General features: G+C 34.8%; 7 protein-coding genes, 1 non-coding gene and 1 pseudogene across 8 annotated transcripts; 5 read left to right on the plus strand and 4 right to left on the minus strand.

Annotated features, from left to right (window-relative positions):
- Positions 1-456: 456 nt before the first annotated feature.
- LOC107063287 (putative RING-H2 finger protein ATL53) lies at positions 457-807 on the plus strand. Its single transcript, XM_015314945.1, has one exon. The coding sequence runs from the start codon at positions 457-459 to the stop codon at positions 805-807; it is 351 nt and encodes a 116-aa protein (XP_015170431.1).
- Positions 808-2,139: 1,332 nt separating this feature from the next.
- On the minus strand, positions 2,140-2,848 carry LOC102598777 (auxin-responsive protein SAUR68-like; annotated as a pseudogene).
- Positions 2,849-3,224: 376 nt separating this feature from the next.
- Positions 3,225-3,503, plus strand: LOC102586005 (auxin-responsive protein SAUR21-like). Its single transcript, XM_006360671.1, has one exon. It carries the CDS (start codon positions 3,225-3,227, stop codon positions 3,501-3,503), a length of 279 nt encoding a protein of 92 aa, XP_006360733.1.
- Positions 3,504-3,966: 463 nt separating this feature from the next.
- Positions 3,967-4,524, minus strand: LOC102586345 (E3 ubiquitin ligase BIG BROTHER-related-like). Its single transcript, XM_006360672.2, has one exon. It carries the CDS (start codon positions 4,522-4,524, stop codon positions 3,967-3,969), a length of 558 nt encoding a protein of 185 aa, XP_006360734.1.
- A 1,106-nt stretch (positions 4,525-5,630) lies between these two features.
- On the minus strand, positions 5,631-6,228 carry LOC102586668 (auxin-responsive protein SAUR68-like). Its single transcript, XM_006360673.2, has one exon. It carries the CDS (start codon positions 6,199-6,201, stop codon positions 5,674-5,676), a length of 528 nt encoding a protein of 175 aa, XP_006360735.2. The 5' UTR covers positions 6,202-6,228; the 3' UTR covers positions 5,631-5,673.
- Positions 6,229-6,615: 387 nt separating this feature from the next.
- LOC102587011 (auxin-responsive protein SAUR21-like) lies at positions 6,616-7,018 on the plus strand. The gene has a single exon (XM_006360674.2). The coding sequence runs from the start codon at positions 6,695-6,697 to the stop codon at positions 7,016-7,018; it is 324 nt and encodes a 107-aa protein (XP_006360736.1). The 5' UTR covers positions 6,616-6,694.
- Positions 7,019-13,036: 6,018 nt separating this feature from the next.
- Positions 13,037-13,691, plus strand: LOC107063291 (auxin-responsive protein SAUR21-like; the record flags this gene model as incomplete). Its single annotated transcript, XM_015314951.1, has 1 exon — positions 13,037-13,691. A coding segment is annotated over one exon (282 nt), but the record flags the coding sequence as incomplete, so codon positions are not given.
- Positions 13,692-16,928: 3,237 nt separating this feature from the next.
- Positions 16,929-20,955, plus strand: LOC102599326 (probable phosphopantothenoylcysteine decarboxylase). The gene is made up of 3 exons (XM_006360624.2): positions 16,929-17,124; positions 19,447-19,782; positions 20,320-20,955. The coding sequence occupies exons 2-3, from the start codon at positions 19,459-19,461 to the stop codon at positions 20,614-20,616; spliced, it is 621 nt and encodes a 206-aa protein (XP_006360686.1). The 5' UTR covers positions 16,929-17,124; positions 19,447-19,458; the 3' UTR covers positions 20,617-20,955.
- A 114-nt stretch (positions 20,956-21,069) lies between these two features.
- On the minus strand, positions 21,070-21,140 carry TRNAG-GCC (transfer RNA glycine (anticodon GCC)). The gene has a single exon. It is a non-coding gene; the product is annotated as a tRNA-Gly (tRNA).
- Between the last annotated feature and the right edge of the window lie 2,559 nt (positions 21,141-23,699).

Consider the following 23,699-nt stretch of genomic DNA (forward strand, 5'->3'; position numbering starts at 1 on the left):
GTTTCCGCCTTAAGTTTCCAAAACAAAAATAGGAAATAAAATCCTTAAATCGTAGGAGAAGTAAATAAAATCCTTAAATCGTAGTAGAAGTAAATAAAATAGGAATATCCATCTCTATATATACTCTGTTCTTTACCCTCATACGCCGTTACTTCAAAAAAATAAAAAATCCTACTTAGAAAATCTGGTGTTGAACAATGAGTAACTCAGCGTAGAATTGGAGTTAGAAGTAGGCGATCCCCCTATGATCGTTCTTCCAGAAGAAGACAACACGATCATCCCTTCGTTTTGGGATTACAAACCACAATTACTCCACACAGTGTCGGAATTACAATTATTAACGTCAGTAGTCGTGATTTAGTGGAAAGGGCCTTAAGGCAGCAACATGTACCAGACTATTTCAATGGCGGATCATCACAAAATTCTTCATATGATTCTCAACCAGAAAGTGAACTAATGTTTGATGATCAAGAGGACTTATTCAATGGCGGATCATCACAAAAATTTTCAGATGATTCTCAACCAGAAAGTGAACTACTGTTTGATGATCAAGAGGCTTATACGGAGGAGAAAGAGGACGATGCTATATTATTGGGGTATTTTAAAACAAGAATTCATTGTGTTGCTGATGGGGTAAATAATCCCACGGAAATTGAAGAAATTTGTGCCATATGTCAAGCAGGATTTGAGCATGAAGAGTCCATTGGGACACTTGGGTGTGGACACGAATGTCGTACAGGTTGCATCAAACAATGGTTGCTGAGGAAAAAAGATTGTCCCATGTGTCGAGCTTCTGTTTTGCCCTGAGATACATAGCATATAGAGATTGTTTTATTATGAAATTATGTTGTATTGAAGTTTTGGATGTAACGCACTATAGTCTTTGATATATACGAGAACAATTTGTTTCATATCCTATATTTAGTTTATGTAGACACTCTAACTGTAGTAGTAATGTGATATATTGATGCTTGTATTTCTTTTAATGTTCGTCGATTAGTTTATTTTCGGTTGATTGTACAGAAATCTGGACTTGGTCAGCTGTTGTATGGTCTCTATGTTGTCTTTTTAAGTCAAACTTTGGAGTAGTCTAAAACTAGTGTATTTCTTAAATCTCACTTTTATCCTAATTCCTAACAGACTTACAAATCTTTAAATAATAAAAAGACAGTTGACAGTAATATTTATTGTAACAAGTAAATTTCAATCCTAACTGATTAGTATTAGATATATAGATTCTTTAGCATCCATTGTTTTATGTTCTCAGTTAAATCCGCGTTGGCTCCAAGAGGTTGTTAATATTTTTGGGCATTCTATGTCATACTAGCTACCTTTCACCGATACAAGTATCAAAATAACATTTCAAACAACACGAGGAATAGAACAAGATATCGAATAACTATGTCCACCAAAAATTAAACAGATACATAGATAGAAGTAACTAGCTCTCGAGATTCATTGTGCCAGTATCATAAGCCAGCCTTTATTTCAAGACTTGTTAGCTCAAGCTGAAGAAGAGTTTGGCTATGATCATCCACAAGATACCTTGCAAAGAGAACGAGTTCATTGATCTTACTTCACGCTTAAGAAGATCATGAGTTACATCACAGTGCAAATTCTTTAAGAAATGTTTTTTTTGTAAAATAGAACTTGTAAATGAGAAAGAGGATATTTTAGAGATAGGCCATTTTCATTGTAAATTTATGAGTGGTAAAAGTTCTACTTCTGATTAATTACTCACTCTTTAGTCATATTTGCCTAGACTTTCAGAAATACCGTAATGAAAGGAACATAGGAGTTTGTTGCTAGGTATTTGACCAAATAGGATTGTCCAGTTCCTATAGAACTATCACTAAAATACTCCTAGAGGGGGGATTCTCTTTAATTAGATATCTGAATCTAGCTTTTATAGTGCTCTAAAAATGTTACGACCAAGCTTATGATATGTATTGTCCGCTTTGACCCAACAACTTAACAGATATAAAAGTGCGTGTACCATGTGAACTTGTTCTATACCTTATAAACACAAGAGATTTATAGTCATGCATTTGATCATATCGAATACCATATTTTGGGTTTTTGTAAGATTAAGTTCTATAAATTCAGAAAAATAAGTCCAAAGATGAGAATGTTTCTGAATTTCAATTTGTAACAATACATGCTTTCAGTTTCCTATTTTTCACTTTCTATACAATCTATTTTGAGCTAAAATTTATAAAACATGATGTCATGACTCAATAAACAAGAATCTGTTGATTCCCACTTTCTAGGTGCAAAGAAGAAGTTGAACAGCAACGTGAAGGAATTGATAGGAGCAATGCTTTTTGAAGATCTCTGGTAGCTACACCTTTCTTGATTAGTGAAACGACGTAGTCCATGAAGGCTGAATCACAGGGTAATTTTATAGGGCCACCACTCGGTAGTCCAAACTCTTCTTCAGACATGTTTAAAAGTTGCCTAACGACTTCATTTTCAAGGTAAAGTCAAGGGAAATGCATAGCGCCTTTGATCAATTGTATAGACTACAAAATTCCCTTTTTCAACTATAGAGGATGAGGATGTACTGCAACTGTCTGCATCGCTGCCATTTCTTGGAAATGAAATCCTCTTCCTCTGCTTGGCCGCAAACTTCCGCCATCTCCTGGCCATCTTGATGAGTTTCTTAGCGCTGAGCATTGCCATTTGTCTTGGAAGAATGGAAACAAGAAAGAAAACTAGAAATTTAGAGCAATTTGGTGTCTGAATAGATAATGCTTGTAGTTGATAATGAAAACATATCATAGAAGGGGGTTTATTTATATAAAAGGCTTTGAGTTCTTGTCACTAACCACCGTAGGCAAATCCATGTGCTGATGCTTGGTGGTTATGTTTATATGGGCCTTAAATTTGTCTAGTTTTAATCAAAGAGGATGATGCATTTATTCAATTCTCTGTCACCATATATATTATTTAAGTCATTAATTTCGTCGATTTTAAGGGTGTCTACTGTTCCAAATCATGAGAAGCAAAGGGACCTAGTGTTGTTCTTCAACAAATTTATGGCCTAAATATTTTGACAATAATGGAGTAGGCAAAACCATGAAACTTCATGTGCTCTTGTCCCTCAACTTGTCTTCACCAAAAAACATTTATATATACTAATACACAAAGCATTCAAACAAACTTTCATTGTCTGTGTAATTCTTCTTCTTTCCTTTGGAGTTACAAAACATTCCTTGAAGAAAATGGGTATCAAAGTAATTCGATTTATTCAGGCTAATCGGTTCTTAAGGAGGTCTTCAACACCCGGAGGTGTTCCAAAAGGTCATTGTGCAGTATATGTAGGAGAGAGCCAGCAGAAGAGATTCGTCGTGCCAGTATCATACTTAAGCCAGCCTTTATTTCAAGACTTGTTAGCTAAATCCGAAGAGGAGTTTGGCTTTGATCACCCAATGGGTGGTCTTACAATACCTTGCAAAGAGGATGTGTTCGTTCATCTTACTTCCCGATTAAGAAGATCATAAGTAGCATCATAGTGCAAATTATTCAACATATGAAATTTTGTAGAATAGTAGGATTGTAAATGAGAACGAGAAAATTCACTGTATAGTTCAAAAATACAAGAACCTAGGAGGGGAAATTCTTCCCGGTCAGTTTATGAAAAGAAAACGTTCTGCTTCTGATTAATCTCTGTTTTGGTAATATTTGCTTAAAGAGTTCCCTTAATGATGATTGAAAAACAAAAGTCCAGATTTCTGGACAATCAACGGAAATAAGCTAATTAATTGACAAACATTATAAGAAATACAAGCATAAACTAAATGTAGATGATATGATAATTTGTGGTCTCTTAACAATATTTAGGACAGGAAACAAATTGTTCTTGTATTTATCAAAAATATATAGTGCGTTACATCCACTACTTCAGAATAACTGTCTTCCTAAGTTTAATACAATGGAATTTCATAATAAAACAATCTCTATATGCTATGTATTTCGGGGCAAAACAGAAGCTCGACACATGGGACAATCTTTTTTCCTCAGCAACCATTGTTTGATGCAACCTGTATGATATTCGTGTCCACAGCCAAGTGTCCCAATGGACTCTTCATGCTCAAATCCTGCTTGACATATGGCACAAATTTCTTCAGTTTCTGTGGGATTATTTACACCATCAGCAACACGATGAATTCTTGTTTTAAAATACCCCAATAATATAGCATCCTCCTCTTTCTCCTCCGTATAAGCCTCTTGATCATCAAACAGTAGTTCACTTTCTGGTTGAGAATCATCTGAAGAATTTTGTGATGATCCGCCATTGAAATAGTCTTGTACATGCTGCTGCCTTAAGGCCCTTTCCACTAAATCACGACTACTGACGTTAATAATTGTAATTTCTCCACTGTGTGGACTAATTGTGGCTTGTAAATCCAAAACGAGGGGATGATCGCGTTGTCTTCTTCTGGAAAAACGATCATAGGGGGATCGCCTACTTCTAATTCCAATCCTACGCGAATTCACAAACATAAATTGCGAGTTACTCATTGTTCAACACCAGATTTTCTAACTACGATTTTTTATTTTATTTGAAGAAACAGAGTATGAAGGTGAAGAACAGAGTATATATAGAGATGGATATTCGTAGTTTTTTTTTATGGAAACTTAAGGTGGAAACATTTCCTATTTTATTTATTTCTCCAACGATTTAAGGATTTAATTTCCTATTTTGTTTAGGAACCTTTTTTTTTTTTTTTTGGAAACTTAACGCGGAAACAAAAAATTTCCTATTTTATTATTTCTCCTACATTCTTTAGGAATAGGATTTAATTTAAGGTAAAGAGAAGTAGAGGGAACATAATTAATTTCCCACTAATTTTTTTTTTGTAAATATTTAAATTATTAGTAAAAAAAAATATATAAAAGAAAATAATGGAACAAATAGTAGTGTCACCAAGAACTCCAATTTGGAATAAATGGATGCCTCTTTTGTAAAATTACGACAAACTTAACACCAATGGGGCTTTTACTCAAGCAAATGATCAGGGTGGATCTATGTTGCTTGGACTTTTTTAAAATATCAATGACTGTGTGTTGGATTCGCCAAAAAATAGTACATTTTTGGAGAATTCGACACCAATGCGGCATCAAAAGTGAAGAGTCGCTCAACTAAATTTTTGAATAACATCACTGATTTTGGATGAACCACCGACTATTGTACTGCAACCAGTTGATGCAGATCAACGGGGTTGGTAATATCTGTCATGACCCAAACCAGGCCTCTATAACTGATTTTTGTATGCACACTTTTGGGCTTGGTAATATCTGTCACGACCCAAACCCATGGTTCGTATTGTTAGCTTCGACACCCATAGAACTCATGAGTTTGTCCCTTGAGCAGTGTGCGTACCATATTATGAACTTGTTTTATATTTTATAAAGCTCATCATTTTTCTCCCCCATTCTGAAAGGAATGTGTAAAGATTTCTAGTCATGCATTTGATCATACCAAATCTCAAAATTTGGTTTTTCATAGGATTAAATTCTATACATTCAGAAAAATTAGTCCAAAGATGAGAATCATGTTAAATTAGCTTCTGAATTCCAATTTGTAACAATATATGCTTTCAGTTGCCTATTTTTCACTTGCTATACAAACTATTTTAATCTAAGATTCATAAAACATGATGTCATGACTCAGTAAACAAGAATCTGTTGATTTCGACTTTCTTGATGAAAAGAAGAAGTTGAACAACAACATGAAGGAATTGATAGGAGCAACGCTTTGTGAAGATCTCTGGCAGCTACACCTTTCTTGATTAGTGAAACGATGTAATCCATGAAGGCTGAATCACAAGGTAAAGTTATAGGGCCACCACTCGGTAGTCCAAACTCTTCTTTAGACATGTTCAAAAGTTGTCTAACGACCTCATTTTCAAGGTAAGTCAAGGGAAATGCATAGCGCCTTTGATCAATTGTATAGACTACAAAATGCCCTTTTTCAAATATAGAGGATGAGGATGTACTGCAACTGTCTGCATCGCTGCCAGTTCTCGGAAATGAAATCCTCTTCCTCTGCTTGGCCGCAAACTTCTGCCATCTCTTGGCCATCTTGATGAGTTTCTTAGCACTGAGCATTGCCATTTTTCTTGGAAGAAAGTAAACTAGAAATTTAGAACAATTGGTGTCTGAATAGATAATGCTTGTAGTTGATGATGAAAACATATCATAGAAGGGGGGTTATTTATATTAAAGGCTGTAGATAGGTTAAAGATTTTGTCACTAACCACCGGAGGCAAAGCCATGTGCCGATGCTTGGTGGTTATGTTTATATGGGGCCTTAAATTTGTCTAGTTTTAATCAAAGAGGTTGATGCATTTATTCAATTCTCTGTCACCATATCTTTAAACCAAGTGGTCCTGGACTAGGTCATTAATTTCGTCGATTTTAAGGGTCTCTACTGTTCCAAATCATGAGAAGCAAAGGGACCTAGTGTTGCCTAAATATTTTGACAATAATGCAGTAGGCAAAACCATGTGAAACTTCATGTGTTGTTGTCCCTCAACTTCTCTTCACCAAAAAACATTTAGATATACTAATACACAAAGCATTTAAGCAGAACACAAAGCATTCAAAGAAATTTTCATTGTCTGTATAATTCTTCATCTTTCTTTGCCTTCATCAATAGGAGTTACAAAACATTTCTAGCTTGAAGAAAATGGCTATCAAAATGAGTCCATTTATTCAGGCTAATCGGTTCTTATGGAGGTCTTCAACATCCAGAGGTGTTCCAGAAGGTCATTGTGCAGTATATGTAGGAGAGAGCCAGCAGAAGAGATTCGTCGTGCCAGTATCATACTTAAGCCAGCCTTTATTTCAAGACTTGTTAGCTAAATCCGAAGAGGAGTTTGGCTTTGATCACCCAATGGGCGGTCTTACAATACCTTGCAAAGAGGATGTGTTCGTTCATCTTACTTCCCGATTAAGAAGATCATCAGTAGTGCAAATTATTCAACAAATGAAATTTTGTAGAATAGTATAGCTTGTAAATGAGAAAGAGTAAACTAAGAGAGGAAAATACAAGAACGTAGGAGGGAAAATTCTTCCCGGTCAGCTTATAAACTAAATGTAGCTAGATGATATGATAATTTGTGGTCTCTTGACAATATTTAGGACAGGAAACAAATTGTTCTTGTATTTATCAAAAATATATAGTGTGTTACATCCACTACTTCTGAATAACTGTCTTGCTAAGTTTACACAATGTAATTTCATAATAAAACAATCTCTATATGCTCAGGGCAAAACAGAAGCTCGACACATTGGACAATCTTTTTTCCTCAGCAGCCATTGTTTGATGCAGCCCGTATGATATTCGTGTCCACACCCAAGTGTCCCAATGGACTCTTCATGCTCAAATTCTGCTTGACATATGGCACAAGTCTCTTCAGTTTCTGTGGGATTATTTACACCATCAGCAACACAATGGATTCTTGTTTTAAAATACCCCAATAATATATCATCCTCCTCTTTCTCCCCCGTATAAGCATCTTGATCATCAAACAGGTCACTTGCTGGTTGAGAATCATCCGAAGAATTTGGTGATGATCCTCCATTGAAATAGTCTTGTACATGCTGCTGCCTTAAGGCCCTTTCCACTAAATCACGACTGCTGACGTTAATAATGGTAATTCCGGCACTGTGTGGAGTAATTGTGGCTTGTAATCCCAAAACGAAGGGATGATCGTGTTGTCGTCTTCTGGAAGAACGATCATAGGGGGATAGCCTACTTCTAATTCCAATTCTACGCAAATTCACAAACATATATTGCGAGTTACTCATTGTTCAACACCAGATTTTCTAACTACGATTTTTTTTTTGTAGGAACAAAGTATGAGGGTGAAGAACAGAGTGTATATAGAGTTGGATATTCCTATTTTGTTTTCTGGAAACTTAAGGTGGAAATTTCCTATTTTATTTATTTCTGCTACGATTTAAGGATTTAATTTCCTATTTTGTTCAGGAACCTTTTTTTTGTTTCGGAAACTTAAGGCGGAAACAAAAAGTTTCCTATTTTATTTATTTCTCCTACTTTCTTTAGGAATAGGATTTAATTTAAGGTAAAGAGAAGTAGAGGGAACATAATTCATTTCCCACTAATTTTTTTTTTTGTAAATAGAGGCTATTTAAATTATTAGTAAAAAAATAATGGAACATATAGTAGTGTCACCAAGAATTCTTCAATGGCTTTTCCAACAATGCTGAAAGGTACATAATCTCATTGATAAGTGGTGCATACACTTTCTCCAATTGCTCAACCAACACAGAAGAAATGCTCAAGCTAAAACAGCACACCAGACCTTAACACCCTGTAAAATATCAAAAAACAACAAGTGTAAATGTGTCGTTGGTATCCAACATGTTGTCAATAAGTCATTGAAGTCGATACAATCGTTATGTTCCTTTCTCTCATTCTTACAGCAAATGTAGCCACACCACCTCCAGTATTGAGCCCAATTCTAATCGCTCCATCCCTCGTTACTGTTATCACTTCATCGATAGAGAAGTCAACACCAGCATCCTTTTTCACTGTCCAACGAGTCTTCTCTCTGCCACTAAGATCAAAACAATCCTTACAATAATCAAAGTCTGTGATCAAATAATCATAAGTTTTACAAGTATACGCAGTCCATACAACAGATGGTTTTTTGCATAAGCTCTCAGGATAAGGCTCAACATATTCTTGTGGAGAAGCTACATGACATCTATGTCGACGAAGTGGCTCACTACCTTTAAGTAGCAACTTCTACGCTAAAAGTTCATCATCGGCACAAGAACGGTTAGTATTTTATGACATGTAACAACTAGGAAAATCTCGAAAGAGTACATGGATGTAAAATTGGAGACGTGATTTCATCAGAATCGATGTTTTTTTGTTGAAGCAAGTGTTTCTTATGAATAATGGTATATTGTCCAATTGTGAATGGAGATCAAACCACTGATAGGGAACATGCTCTGGCTATCCCCCAAAGATTTTGGCACTGTACAGGAATAGCAAACGCGAAAACAAAATCCCCATTGCAATTTCTGGGTATCCCCCCAATCCCAGCCTTATCATTATAATCTATGTAGCTCCCATCGGCATTAATCTTGATACTTCCTTGATTCGGCATTGTCCAAAGAACCATCCTGCTAATGGTATTTGGCCTGAGTCTCACAAATTTGGACCCATTGATAGTCTATCTTAAAACAAATCCTAGCCACTTTTACTATGGAAAGTGTTTCTACTTTCTCTCAAGTTGTTTGGTCTTAACAGTAATTAATGTCCTCATTCCAATTGCGGAGGACAGACTCATAGTAGACAAACACCCTCCTCTTTTGCAGTCACAGAAGTTGGCATTATATGGCAATGACTCAATTTTGCTATTTAGACGCCATTCAAGGTCAGAGGAATGGCACACCCCAAGGGGAAGGCGTGTGATGTAGACAGCCTACTACAATGTATGCATTAGTGATTGCTTCCACAGCTCGAACCCATGACCTATTGGTCACATGGATACAACTTTACCGTTGCTCCAAGGCTTCGCTTCGAGGGCCGCACACCATTCAAGGTTGACTTTGCAAATACAAGTATACCAGGCAAGTGGTAGAACCGTCACATGAAAGATTTTTAATGAGGCTTAACTTCCTATATCACATTCCAACTAAAATTTATTTTCCACTTCTCAATCAGGTTTCCCATGTCAAGCTACCTACAGTCTAGGACAATTGAATTTTTTCCTGTGATGAGGAACTTCACAAGTTCAAAGCTACGCCGTCATACCTCCAATAAGCACTAGCATACTAATTATTCGACATTCTCCATAACAAAGTTATAACAAGCAGTTATGCTATGGATGCTGGCCATAAAAAAGAGGGAAAAATAGAATAGAAACTCACATATTGGCTAATTAACACTATTGCCCAATGTTCTCCCTTGTGATGAATTCTCTAAAAGCATCTTCAATCTGCTTCACCGTTATTTCTAAACCATAAGAAACAGAAATATATATATACATTACATTCTTCCTCAAAAAATAAATTAGAGTGATACAAAACGTAAAAGCTCCATCACTGCCAAGAACTTAACAATCCTAATCAAGCAACCTCGATTTTCTCGCTTTCATAATTTCTTCAGCTATTAAATCACAATAATAGAGAGAACAAAAAGTTGAAAACATACTTGAATCGACAATAAGATAGTTAGTTTCCCTCCTCAAATCAACATTGCCAACTCCTGCTAGTAAAAAATCCAGTGATTATAATATCCTACATTAATCAGTTTGCAAGTACGCAATGAGAATACGAATTTCAAATTCTAATTCCCCTGCAATTGCAATAAGATCAAAGGAATTGACTTGTCGATAGGGGGCCATAACACTAACAGTATACTTGATGTCTCCTATTTCCACTTTGTAGTTTGTTAGAATCAGAAAAAAGATTCAAGAACATATTCAATCCAATGACACAATCCAGTTTTATACACCATCATTTACTATAATGAATTCGCTCAACAACATACCCAATATAATCCCACAAGTGAGGTCTGCGAGGGTAGGGGATTTACAAGACCTTATCCTTACCTTTGTGGGGTAGGGAGGTCGTTTCCAATAGACTCTCCATCTCAACAGAAAATAAAAAAATTATTTAACCATGGTAGCAAGAAAATATGACGGCAAAACAGCAAGATACAAATCAAATGAAAGCAACTAATACTAATACACATAGAAGAAAAAAAAAGGAAGTGCAACAACACTCAACTATCTACAAACCTTCTAACCTAATCCTGACCTCCACTCCTTTTAGGTAACAGATTCAAATTGTAAAGTTAGATATGAAAGCATATTGATTATTAGTGAAAGATTAAATAATGAATCACCTCATCAGCAATCATAGCAATGAAGGCTGAGTTATTTTTTTCTGATAGAAGCTGGATTAGCCATCTAAACTGAAATTATTGTAATTGTAACCAACAACAACAACAAAAGTGTAAGTCAATCAAATGGCAAAACCTAATTAGCAAAAACATGAATTTGGGGATTCTGATAAAACTTCAGATGCAAATTAAGTCTAAACCAAGGAAGTATAACAGAATCACAATATACTAATTGAACTAGGTTTTTCTGAATGTCGAAATACGAGAGGAGCCATGTAAATCAAATGTTGATAATATACTAATTGAATCCAGACGAAACAGGAAACAAAACAGACTGAAGGAAACTCCGAATAGCTTACGCGCCGCCGACGAAAGGCCAAAAATTACAGACTGACCGGAGCATAAGCGCCGACGACCGGCAAAAAAATTTGGACCATTTCTCGATTTGTGCGTGTCATCCTTGCGCAGGGGCCATGCTAATCTTCTCTGTATCGTTCCAATTTTATCGGATGTCCCCGAAGGGACGAGCTCCATTGCTTCGCTACGCTTCTTATTCTGCTGCAAACTTCTCGCTGAGCTCGATGTGGGAGAAACGTAAAAGAAGAGTAAATGTTGTTTTGGGTCCTTTAGTTTCAAAAAAACAAATATTTAGTCCTATTTTAACAACGTTTATTTCAACATCACCCATATTATCATAAATTCAGTTTTTATATAGACACAATATAAACAATTTGTTAATTTTCGTTATTATGAAAAGCAAAAAAATAGATTTCATTATTATAGAGAGGGTCACATAAGTAGGAAAATAAGTCACGTAAGTAGTATTTTTGGGTTAATTACACTAAATACATTTTCGGACTCCTATACTAAAGGATGGGTTCATTCGAATCTCCTCAGTGAAAAATGATATTACTATTTATACGTAGTTAATTTTTTTTTTATGTATATACATAGTTGATATGGAAATTTTTCATGTGCTTACTTCTTTAGATTTTAAACCTCTTAATGAAAATTATAAAAAATTATTTGTATGAAACTCTATAAAGAATTTTTTTTTTTTTTGTTGAATATCTTTATTCACGTATTTAATTGACATAGAAAGTAATAAAGTGTATTTCTCCAGCTTAAGAAGATCATGAGTTACATCATATATAGTGCTTATTCTTCAACAATTTTTTTTTTTTTTTTTTTGTAAAATAGGACTTGTAAATGGAAAAGAGGAAATTTTAAAGATGGGTCATTTTCATTGTAAATTTCTGAGTAGCAGAAGTTCTACTTCTGATTAATTAATCACTCTTTTAGTCACATTTGCCTAGACAATTCCCATATAGTGCTCCAAAGATATCACGATCCAAGCACATGACATGTATTGTCCGCTTTGACCTAATAACCTAACGGATTTGTTTCTTGGGCTTGATAATATTTGCCACATCCCAAGCCCATAGTTTGTATTTTTTACTTTGACCACATAGAACTCACGAATTTGTTCCTTGGGCTACACCATCATCGAGCCCAAAAGCATGTGTACCATGTGAACTTGTTTTATACCTTATAAAACTCATTATTTTCCTCTCCCATTCTGAAAGGAATGTGTGAAGATTTCTAGTCATGCATTTGATCATACCAAATACCAAATACCAAATATTAGTTTTAGCATTCAGAAAAATTAGTCCAAATATGAGAATGTTAAAGCTTCTGAATTCCAATTTATAATAATACATGCTTTCAGTTACCTATTTTTCACTTTCTATACAATCTATTTTGAGCTAAAATTTATAGAACATGATGTCATGACTCATAATTTTGAAGGTGTCTTCTGTTCCAAGTCAAGAGAAGCAGAGGGGCCTAGTGTTGTTCTTAAACAAGTGGCCTCAATATTTTGACAATAATGGAGTAGGCAAAACCATGTGAAACTTCATGTGCTGTTGTATCTCAAATTTCTCTTCACCAAAAAACATTTGTGTATGATAATTGTCGTTAGGTTATATATACTAATACACAAAGCATTTGATCAGCACACAAGTATCTAACATTTAAAGAAACTTTCATTGCCTGTGTAATTCTCAAAAAAATTCTTCTTTCTTTGCCTTGATCGTTTGGAGTTACAAAACATTTCTAGCTTGAAGAAAATGGCTATCAAAATGAGTCCGTTTATTCAGGCTAATCGGTTCTTACGGAGGTCTTCAACATCTGGAGGTATTCCCAAGGGGCAAGGGTCATTGTGCAGTATATGTAGGAGAGAGCCAGAAGAAGAGATTCGTCGTGCCAGTATCATACTTAAGCCAGCCTTTATTTCAAGACTTGTTAGCTAAATCTGAAGAGGAGTTTGGCTTTGATCACCCAATGGGTGGTCTTACAATACCTTGCAAAGAGGATGTGTTCGTTGATCTTACTTCCCGTTTAAGAAGATCATCAGCGGCATCATAGTGCAAATGATTCAACAAATGAAATTTTGTAGAATAGTTGGCTTGTAAATGAGAAAGAGAAAATTCATTGTATAGTTCAAATATATAAGAACCTTGGAGGGAAAATTCTTCCTGCCAGTTTATGAATAGAAAACATTCTGCTTCTGATTAATCTCCATTTTGGTAATATTTGCTTAAAGAATTCCCTTAATCGCTTAGATTCTCCGTTCTACTTCACTTTGTGGTGCAAATATAGATGATAATATGATGATGGTCATTAGAAAAGATCCATCATATCCTACTTGGACCTTCAGATGCACCGATCCATAGGTGCAATGTAACAGTATGATGATGGATGGTGGTAAGATGAAGCAAGTTAGACCATATATCACAGGAAGTGCTCAAAATATTACTAATCTCTTAGAGCTGATACAAACTTAACCGTGAACATAAAAAATGAACACAAAGGAACTGTACAATGTAATACTGCTTATATCTGGTTTTTGTCAATTTCCCTTGTATTAGTTACAGATTTGTATGTCTCTGTTAGGATAAATGTGATATTTAGAGAATGTACTAGTTAATATTAGGACTTGTAATAACCAAATTGAAAAGTGAAATCCATGAATATGGTAAATTTTCTGATAAAATGATATTCAATCTGTATGATGCGCTTTACAACTCTGCACTCTTCATTCTCTACCCTATCTAAAAACTATTTTAAGCTATCATGTAATGAAAAGATATTGCTTATGACTCAATAAACAAGAAGCTGTTGAGTTCCGATTTTGCGGTGCAAAGAAGAAGTTGAACAGCAACATGAAGGAATTGAGAGGAGCAATGCTTTGTGAACATCTCCTACAGGTACGCCTTTCTTGATTAGCGAAATGATATAGTCCATGAAGGCCGAATCACAGGGTAATGTAATAGGAGAGTAAATGGCTAAAAGCATCCCTTAACTATACCTCAAACTCAAACTACATCCTTGTATCATTACATTGAACAAAAAACATCCTTCAACTATCTAAAAAACTGCAAGTTACATCCTTCTGTTAACTTTGATAATCAAGAAACTAACCACTTTAAGTAGAAGCACACAACATTCCGATAAAGGCAAACAATTTTTGCCCACTCACTGATCTTCTCTATGAAGTAGTAAACTAGTAATCATATTAAAGGTATCTATGACTAGCATTATTGTAGGAATATTAATTAATTAAGGCCTAAAGATTTATAACTTGGGACTTGTTCAACTTTGGTTTGTCCCTTTTTTTAATTTTACTGAGCTTGTTATTATGTTGTTAGCTTTTCTATCAAGAATCTTATTGATCCCATGCTATTCCGAGTTTGCTTTATTTTTTCATTTTCTAATTAGTACGTTACTCCTCCAACAACATTCATCAAATTTCCTATACTCTCAACTAATTAAATGAAAACTTTAAACCTAAAAATCAGATGTAAACCTTGCAGATTTGTCTTTGGACAATAAAAAAAAATTATGTGATACTAAAATAGAAGGATTTGAACTCTTAATTAGTGTGTGTTTTGGTGCTGGGAAAAATAATTTTTAAAAATATATTTTCAATTTTTCATATTTAATTAGCCAAAGTTTTTGAAAAATATTTTATCCAAGAAAACAAGTTCTTAAAATATAAAAAAAATGACTTGTCTAATCGACGTAGGAAAAAAAGCTCCACAAATGACATTTCAAATTCATTCACAAATCCTTTTTAGCAAAGACAATGTTTGTTCTATGTTTAAGAAGACGGTGAGGGGACAAAATCTCTTTTCATTAGGAGATGGTCGTTAGATTTTTGATAGAAAATTAAGGAGGGATGTAACTTGTAACTTTCAAAGTAGTTCAAGGATGGTTTTTGTTCACAATAATAATATAAGGATGTAGTTTGAGTTTAGGGTATACTTAAAAGATGTTTTTGGCCATTTACTCGTAACAGGACCACAACTCGTAAGCCCAAATTCTTCTTCGGACATGTTCAAGAGTTACGTAATGACTTCATTTTCAAGGTAAGCCAATGGAATGACAAAGTGTACTCGATCAGATGTATATACTACAAAATGTCCTTTTTCAACTATAGAGAATGAAGATGTGTCACTATCATTTCTTGGAAATGAAATCCTCTTCCTCTGCTTGAACGCGAACTTCTGCCATCTCCTCGCTATTTTGATGAGTTTCTTAGTACTGCTCATTGTCATTTTGGTTTTTGGAAGATTGGACTCAAGAAAGTAAATAAGAAATTTAGAGACCTTTGATCACTGAATTGATAATGCTTGTGCTTGATAATGAAAAGGCTCATGGAAGAGGGGATTATTATTTATACAAGATGGAGCAAAAGCTTTTGTTACTAACCAAAGGCAAAGCCATGTACTGATGCCTGTTGGCCAAGTTGTTATGGGGCCTAAAGTTTGTGGATGAAGCTAGTTTGAAAATAAAATTAAAGACGATTAGTTTCTTTGATCAACAACCAACTAGGCAACAACAACATATTTAGTGTAATTCTATAAAGTAGGGTCTGAAGAGAGTAGAATGAACGCAAACCTTATCATTGGTATAGAAAGGTTGTTTCCGATAGACCGTCGGCTCAAGAAAATATAGTCCAAAGTTGTATAGGGAGAAATAACTGAAATGATGACAGTCATGACAAAATGCTAAGACAACCTGACAAATCATCCTAAACAACAGTCATAACAAGTTACAACGATAATCAAAGTGCAAGAAAAAAAAACCAAACTCAAAGGACAGAGAAACTATCAAAATAATACAACTAATAGTAAAGACGAATACGCGAGACAATGCTAAACAACAAACTAGGCCTACTTGGTATTTCTCAGCAATGCCAATAATTTGAGACCATTAAATGAACAATTTTGCTGGTAAGAAGCAAAACCATGTTTCTGCTCTCTTCTTTGTCATGTAGATAGGTGACCTTAAGATTTTCATCTCAACATCAACTTCACCAATATTAAATTAATTTATTTTCATCTATTCAAATCTTGATGAGCAAAGTAATCCAATCCAGCAAATTAAGGTGCATGCAAGTTAGTCTAAATATCGTAATCGAAAAAAGAAAAAAAAGTTACGAAAAAAGTAGTACTATAAATCACAATAATTAACAACATAAAATATTTAAAAATATATTGAAATTCTTGTTGACTCTCGAAGTTTCACAAATGTCACATAAATTGGGACAAAATTGACTGATTTGCCCTTCTGTTTCAATTTTCTCTATTTATTTTTAGTACTTTCTCCGTTTCATGTTATGTATTTAAAAATTACGAAAAAATTATAGTGTAAATCATAATAATTACCAACTTAAATTTCACATGATGTGCCACATAAATTGCAACAGAAGAAATAACATATATTATTTGAAAATTACATACTATAAATCACAATTAACAACTTAAAATATTTAAAAGTTATATACGAACTCGATTAACTCTATTACGTCAATCCGAGCTATATAAAATTGAGACATATGAAGTAACATATATTGGGCTCGTATCATATCTAGTGGGTCCACGAAAATGGAGGCCCAAAATTGGCTTTTGGTGCCCAAGTAAACTATATAGACTTTTCTTTTCAAAATCCTTCAAAAGTCCCAAATCGCAATTCTCCGTGAAAAAAGCTATAAAGCACAAATTGCGCTTATCCCGCCCTTTTCGCACTTACAAAATTGATCGGCGTCCGACTTCCGGTTAGGGTTTTCTCAACGCCGCCGAAGTAAACGGAGTACTGACTTCTTGGAAGAGTTGTTCTTCACAAGTTTTGCACTTCAATTTTCGTTTTCATTTCCACTCAAGTTTTCGGTAAGTTCACTACTCTGCGTATGCATTTTTTCTGAATGTTCGTTTTCCGTTTGTTTGCAGTCAATCTATTTCAGTTTTAAGGGCGAAGTGATGCTTCAATTTTTACTTTGTGGAATGTATGTATTGTTATAATTTTGTATTTGGAACTGACTAAAGGGATCGATCGATCGTTCGTAAACATAAAGTATTGGTGCATGTGAGTTTATGAAATTAATAGAATGCTTTTGAATCTTGTTGTTTTAAATTAAGGATATGTACCAAAATGTACTTTAATTTTTGTGGCCTTGAGCATGTCATGGTTAAAAGTTGAAATTGAAGAGTTGTTTGAAATGGAATTAGACATTCTTTTTGAAATGGACTAAAAGGAAAGTGAGACAAATTGAAATGGAAGGAGTACTATAATTTGCCTCAATTGATCATACCGTGGTAAATTCACATTGTTTGGTCAAGCAGCAGAGCCAAAAATTTATCATGGGGACTAAAAGAAATGTAAAAGTGTCATGCCTAAGATATGGAACTAAGTCAAGGGTAATGGGATGTTAATCCTCTTGGACTTATGTGGATCATATGGCGAGAGAGGAATAGAAGAGCTTTTGAGGGAGTAGAGAAAGGTTTTTTACACTTGAGGAATGACCTATTTTTCCTTATTTCATTTTGGTGCACCCATAGGATTCCTACATGTATGGATGAGTGTGTGTTATTTGTAGAAAATCATGTCCTCTTATAAGGTTTTCTACTTCTGGTATACTTCTAGTAAACGGTTGAGCTTTTTCCCTTTTCTAATGAATTTATTACTTTATAAAAAAAATGAAGCTAAGTCAAGGGGATTCAATAGCTTATTTATATATATATAAAAAAGCTAGCCCCTGGTTTGGTTAGTACACGAGGTTTGAGTCTTTTCATTTTGGGATCGATCTATAGCTTTGTGTTAAGACTTAAGAGACACTGTTATGTATTTTTTTCTTCTTTGTTCTAGGGAAAGGCTAATGTAAAATATTTTACTAGGGGCATGAAAGGTCTTATAAATAATGGGTTTTGAGAGTTGTAATGTGAAGTCCTCTTTGAAGATGAACAGATGATTTCAGTTTGATCACTTTTAGCAATTTAGGATTAACAATAGTAAATCAAAATCTCAAAATGAATGTCATTTTTGAAAACTGTGAACAAAATGAACTGTTTCAAGAAAAGAAAAATACTAAAGCAAAGCAGAGTCAATAATACTAGGTTTGCGTACATATTATGTAGGATTAGCAAATGTTGTGGTGTGATCTAACTAAAGAATTTGACAAAAAAGGCTTGTAGGTTTTTTTCTATTAGATTCCAATATTTAGCACAATATACATATATATATATATTCGGACAGCAGTACAAATATCTACATGTATCTTTTTTATACACACTACTTTATTTTTGGATTTTGTGATATGCTCCAATTATGTGGTACTAAACCATAGATGGGATTTCCTTTGTGCTAAACCATGTTGCAGTGAATAGTGATATTGCTGAAGACTTGAAGATTCTGTGGTGATAGGAAGCAGAGTGACTATTTGCCTCATTAATCTTTCCTAATTCTTATAACGAATGGTTCTTTACTATGCAAAGTTGGTTCGTTTACATAATATTTCTCTCAATAAACTTGATTTGATACTCTGCATAAAGGGCAGTGTTATCAAAGGCGAAAAGCGCAAAAAAGCTCTAAGGTCCGTGGGGGCTTGAAGTGCAAAGCGCAAATAAAGTGTGGGCTTTAATGAAAAAAGGCGCAAAGGGAGAAAAAAAATACAAATATATATGTTTAGTCCAAGACTAATAATTATAAACACGAATGACAAACATATGACCAATGAAATCATTTTTTTTTAATTATAAAGTGAAATATCAACTGTTTACTGTCAATTCTTCATAAGAGGCTCATTGGCAAGGAAAAGTTTGTCTTAGAACCTTGATGACGACACTGAAGCGCACATAAAGCGAGGCGAAGCGCTCAACACGTTTTGAGCCTTGCTTCAGGGCTTAAGCGCGCTTAAAGCGCGCCTTTGATAACACTGATAAAGGGATAGCTGTTGTTCTGCTTATTGTTGTGGATGAAGGCATGAAGCCTTTGTTTGCAAATCTTAGTGATATGAAGTCATGGCATCGTAATCAACGTCATTGAAAATGGGAAGTGCTATCTCGACTGAATGGCAATATAGATATATAAGGTTGTCAAATTTTGCTAGTGATCTACGTTGTATCTACTTGTTTCTCTCTCTCATAGGTGCATGCTCATTTAATTATTGTTTTTTTCTCTTGATACAATTAGAAAATTCATTCTGACTTTTGCAGGTTATAGGAAGCATGGAGCCTATAACTCCAGTTCAAGTTAACTATGCTTCACGTAAACCTCGGATTCTGCTAGCTGCAAGTGGAAGTGTGGCAGCTATCAAATTTTCAAATCTATGTCAATGCTTTTCTGAATGGGCAGAAGTCAAAGCAGTTGCAACAAAAGCTTCTCTTCCATTCATAGACGCAGGGTCATTTCCAAGAAACGTCGACCTTTATACAGATAATGATGAATGGTCCGTTTGGAAGAAGGTGGGTGATGGTGTGCTACACATTGAGCTTCGTAGGTGGGCCGATATCATGGTTATTGCCCCTTTATCAGCAAATACGCTTGGAAAGGTGATGTCTCCTTGTATCTTTTTACTTATCATTCCATGACATTGGATACTAAGTTGCTTGGACTCTCCAAAAATGTTGTTGCACCCGTGTCGGATCCTTCAAAAATACACTGTTTTTGGAGGATCCGACACCCCCCCGTCGACATTTTTGAAGAGTCCGAGCAACATAGATTGGATATACATTTTCACTGCAAGAAACAAATTCATTTCCTTATATACTACTAGTTAACCATAGTGATATAACTAAGTTCAGATAAATGTACAAAAATTACTAATTTGACTGAGGACCTAGACTTAGTGAAGTTATTATGGAATTTGGTTCCCTGGATACTCGTGTGTTCATGGCAAGTATCCTGAAACTGAAAAGATCTGTGGCAAGTGTGGAAATTCGGTAAAACAGGCGTCCAGAATATTCAGATATTAACATAAAATATTTGAAGGATTTGCATATCATGGTTATACAGTCGTTTGAGGTTACTAGCTCACTCGTTTTTTTTTTTATGGCACATATAAATTGATATGTATTTTTGTGATGTAGATTGCTGGTGGATTGTGTGATAACTTGCTGACCTGCATTGTGCGAGCGTGGGACTATAAGAAACCCTTTTTTGTGGCACCTGCCATGAATTCATTTATGTGGTATAACCCATTCACAGAACGTCACCTTATGACAATTGACGAGCTTGGTATCTCTCTTATACCACCAGTATCAAAGAGGCTTCCCTCTGGAGATTATGTAAATGGAGCCATGGAAGAGCCTTCCTTCATCTTCTCAACTGTAAGACTCTTTGTAAAGTCCCGATCACAATCAGGGGGGAGTGGAACCATATCATGATATATGGATCATGAGAGTTCATTCACCATTTCATCCGTGGCATAGAAATTGCTGTTGAAGTTTGCCACAAGAATTTTGTTCCAAGGATCCTACCTGTATCTGGTACAATCTCTTACATGGTTTGGCATGTTGTTCTTCTCCCCTGTACTTTTGTGTCTCCCCGGCTGTCTCGTTTGTACTCTTTAGAGCTACTTGACTTTCATTTTTTGTGGAGATATCATGCAACTTCAAGTAGTTTTAGCTGCTAAAAGTGGATGTAATCATGAAACGACGTGTGAAAAATAGATGCAGCTTCTTGATTAGCGTAGCGAATGATGCTGGAAACTCAATCTATTTGAGAGTAGGTTTACTTGTATAAATTTGTTGATCTCAGGCTTATTGGACTATAAAAAATGAGTGATTTTACAAGCTTTCACTTTACTTTCTGGGCCAGCAAGAAAATTAAAAAAAAAATGCACCAGCCGGGAATCGAACCCGGGTCTGTACCGTGGCAGGGTACTATTCTACCACTAGACCACTGGTGCGTTGGTGTTGTTATACATGCAATGAAATGTCATATCTTTATGGATTTGGTGAAGCACATGACATACATACTTTTTTGTGTATAATTCATCCGACGTGATTTTCTTTCTATTTAATTTGTAAGTCGTCGTAGTAGATCATTTCCTTCATTGATATTGCATTTGTATATATGGTAACATGTTCTATTTTATTATTATTTTTAAAGATATTGTATGTGATTCTTTTAAATTGCCTAAATTTTAGATTAATTTTTTAAATTTGCACCAAAAGCTATACTTTTCACTCACTTTTTAATAAACTGTGTTTTCTGTGATTGATTAATCAGCTTGAGATTTGGCAATATCACAGATTACTGTAGTGCTTACATCTGTACAAAGATAAACATAATTCGTACTCCTAATTGTTCAGTTAATGTTAATAATATTCTTTTAATTTTCGTGGTACAACTTTATACCCTATAGTACTTTTTTTCACATATAATATTTTAGAGAAAGTCAACTAAGTAACTTTTTTATTTTAATATGCAATTATGGAGAGAGGCCTGCATTAAAACAACATAGATTACTAGACAAGTGTCATGTGGGACCATGTGCCGACGGCCAATTAATTTGGTTTGAACTTTGAGAATTTTTTACCAAAGTAAGTTACTCCCTCCGTTTCACAAAGAATGACCTCCTTTTCTCTTTAGTCAGTTTAAAAAAGAATGACCTCTTTCCTTTTTTGGTAACATTTTACTTTTTGTTTTCCACGTGGCATGTTTAAGACCACAAGATTAAGGGCAATTTTGTACATTTGACATAACTTTAATTTAGGACCACAAGATTCAAAAGTCTTCTTTATTTACTTAAACTCCGTGCCAAGTCAAATCAGGTCATTCTTTGTGAAACGGAGGGAGTATTATAGAAATCAATTTACTAAAATAATACGTTTTTAAAATTTTTACAAAACTAGTATAAACGTAGGGCTGGGCAAAAACACCGAAAAACCGAAATACCGAACCGAACCGAATTATTTCGGTTTCGGTATTTCGGTATTTCGGTTTTCGGTTCGGTATTCGGTGTATGTTTTTGTACTTTTCGGTATTTCGGTTCGGTTTTCGGTATGTAACTTTTGTGTATTTCGGTATTTCGGTTTACCGAAATATATTATATTATATAATAAATATTATATTTTTAATTAAATTAGGTCAAAAGTCAAAACTCTTTAAACCTTTTGGTCTTTTCAATTTTTTTACTTTACTAAATTCTAACTTTCTATTTTCTAAGCTTTAGCAGCAGCCAGCAGCTGCACAACCAGCAACAGCCGGCGACCAGCAGCAGGCGACAACCAGCAAGTCAGCAACCGCCAGTTCCGTCGACCAGCAGCAGCAGCCGCCAGTCCCGTCGACCAGCAGCACACACAGCAGTAGCAACCGCCAGCCACCAGCCCCAGTCGACCAGTAGGGCTCAGGCAGCCGCAGCACCACGCACAGCAGCCGCCGGCGACCGGCAGGCGACAACCATCAGCTTTCAGGTATGTTTTTCTTATGAATATATAAAAATAATTTTAAGTTTTTAACTTGCATTTAGTCAATTACTTGAGAATATTTTAGTGCATTTGGGATTTGATCTATCCATTAAAATAAACTAATAAAGATTTCAGATTTGTATATTTTTAATTTTTATATTTAAACTTTATTTTTTTATTTTGATTTGCTCATTTGTATAATTGTAATATTGTATTTTCTAATTTCTATTTTCTAGCAAAGGGTCAAATCTTAGACAAAAAAAAGAAGAGCAAAAGTAATAAAGAAAAAGAAACCACAATGAAAAAATGCATCCAATTATCATTTTCTTTTCCTTATTTGCTCCTTAATATTCTAAGTGTGAATTCATTGTGAAATGTTTTTTTTATTATATAGATGGCTGAACAAAATCAATCAAATGTGGGTGTGGCTAATCAAAGTCGAATAAGTATGGCTGATTCTACGGATAATACACCTACTACTAGCAATGATGCCTCAATTGGCACAGAGGAAACAAAAAAAAGAAAAGAAATGGATCCTAGGTCTACTGTTTGGCAACACTTCGAAATTTTTTTTGAAAATGGTTTATTAGTTAAAGCAAAGTGTTTACATTGTAAACAAAACTATGCTGCTAATACAACTAGAAATGGGACAAGTGGACTGAGACAACATTTGACTAACCGATGTAAAGTGTATAAGTCCCCGCCTGTTGCACCTGGCATTCAAAAATTGTTAAATATTCAAAGTAACAGTTCTTCGATAGAGACTTGGAAATTTGAGCAAGAGGTATGTAGAAGAGCTTTAGTTGAGATGATAATTTTGGATGAGCTACCTTTTAGTTTTGTTGAAAAAGAAGGCTTTAAGAAGTTTATGAGTAAAGTTCAACCTTTGTTTCGGATTCCTTCTCGTAGAACCATAACAAGGGATTCTTATGAAGTTTATGGTGAATTGAGAATGAATTTGAAAATGTCTTTTAGAGAAATACAACCAAGAATTTGTCTCACAACAGACACATGGACCTCGGTGCAAAGAATCAATTATATGTGTTTGACTGCTC

The sequence above is a fragment of the Solanum tuberosum genome, unplaced genomic scaffold, assembly GCF_000226075.1.
Source record: "Solanum tuberosum cultivar DM 1-3 516 R44 unplaced genomic scaffold, SolTub_3.0 scf00331, whole genome shotgun sequence".
NCBI lineage: Eukaryota > Viridiplantae > Streptophyta > Magnoliopsida > Solanales > Solanaceae > Solanum > Solanum tuberosum.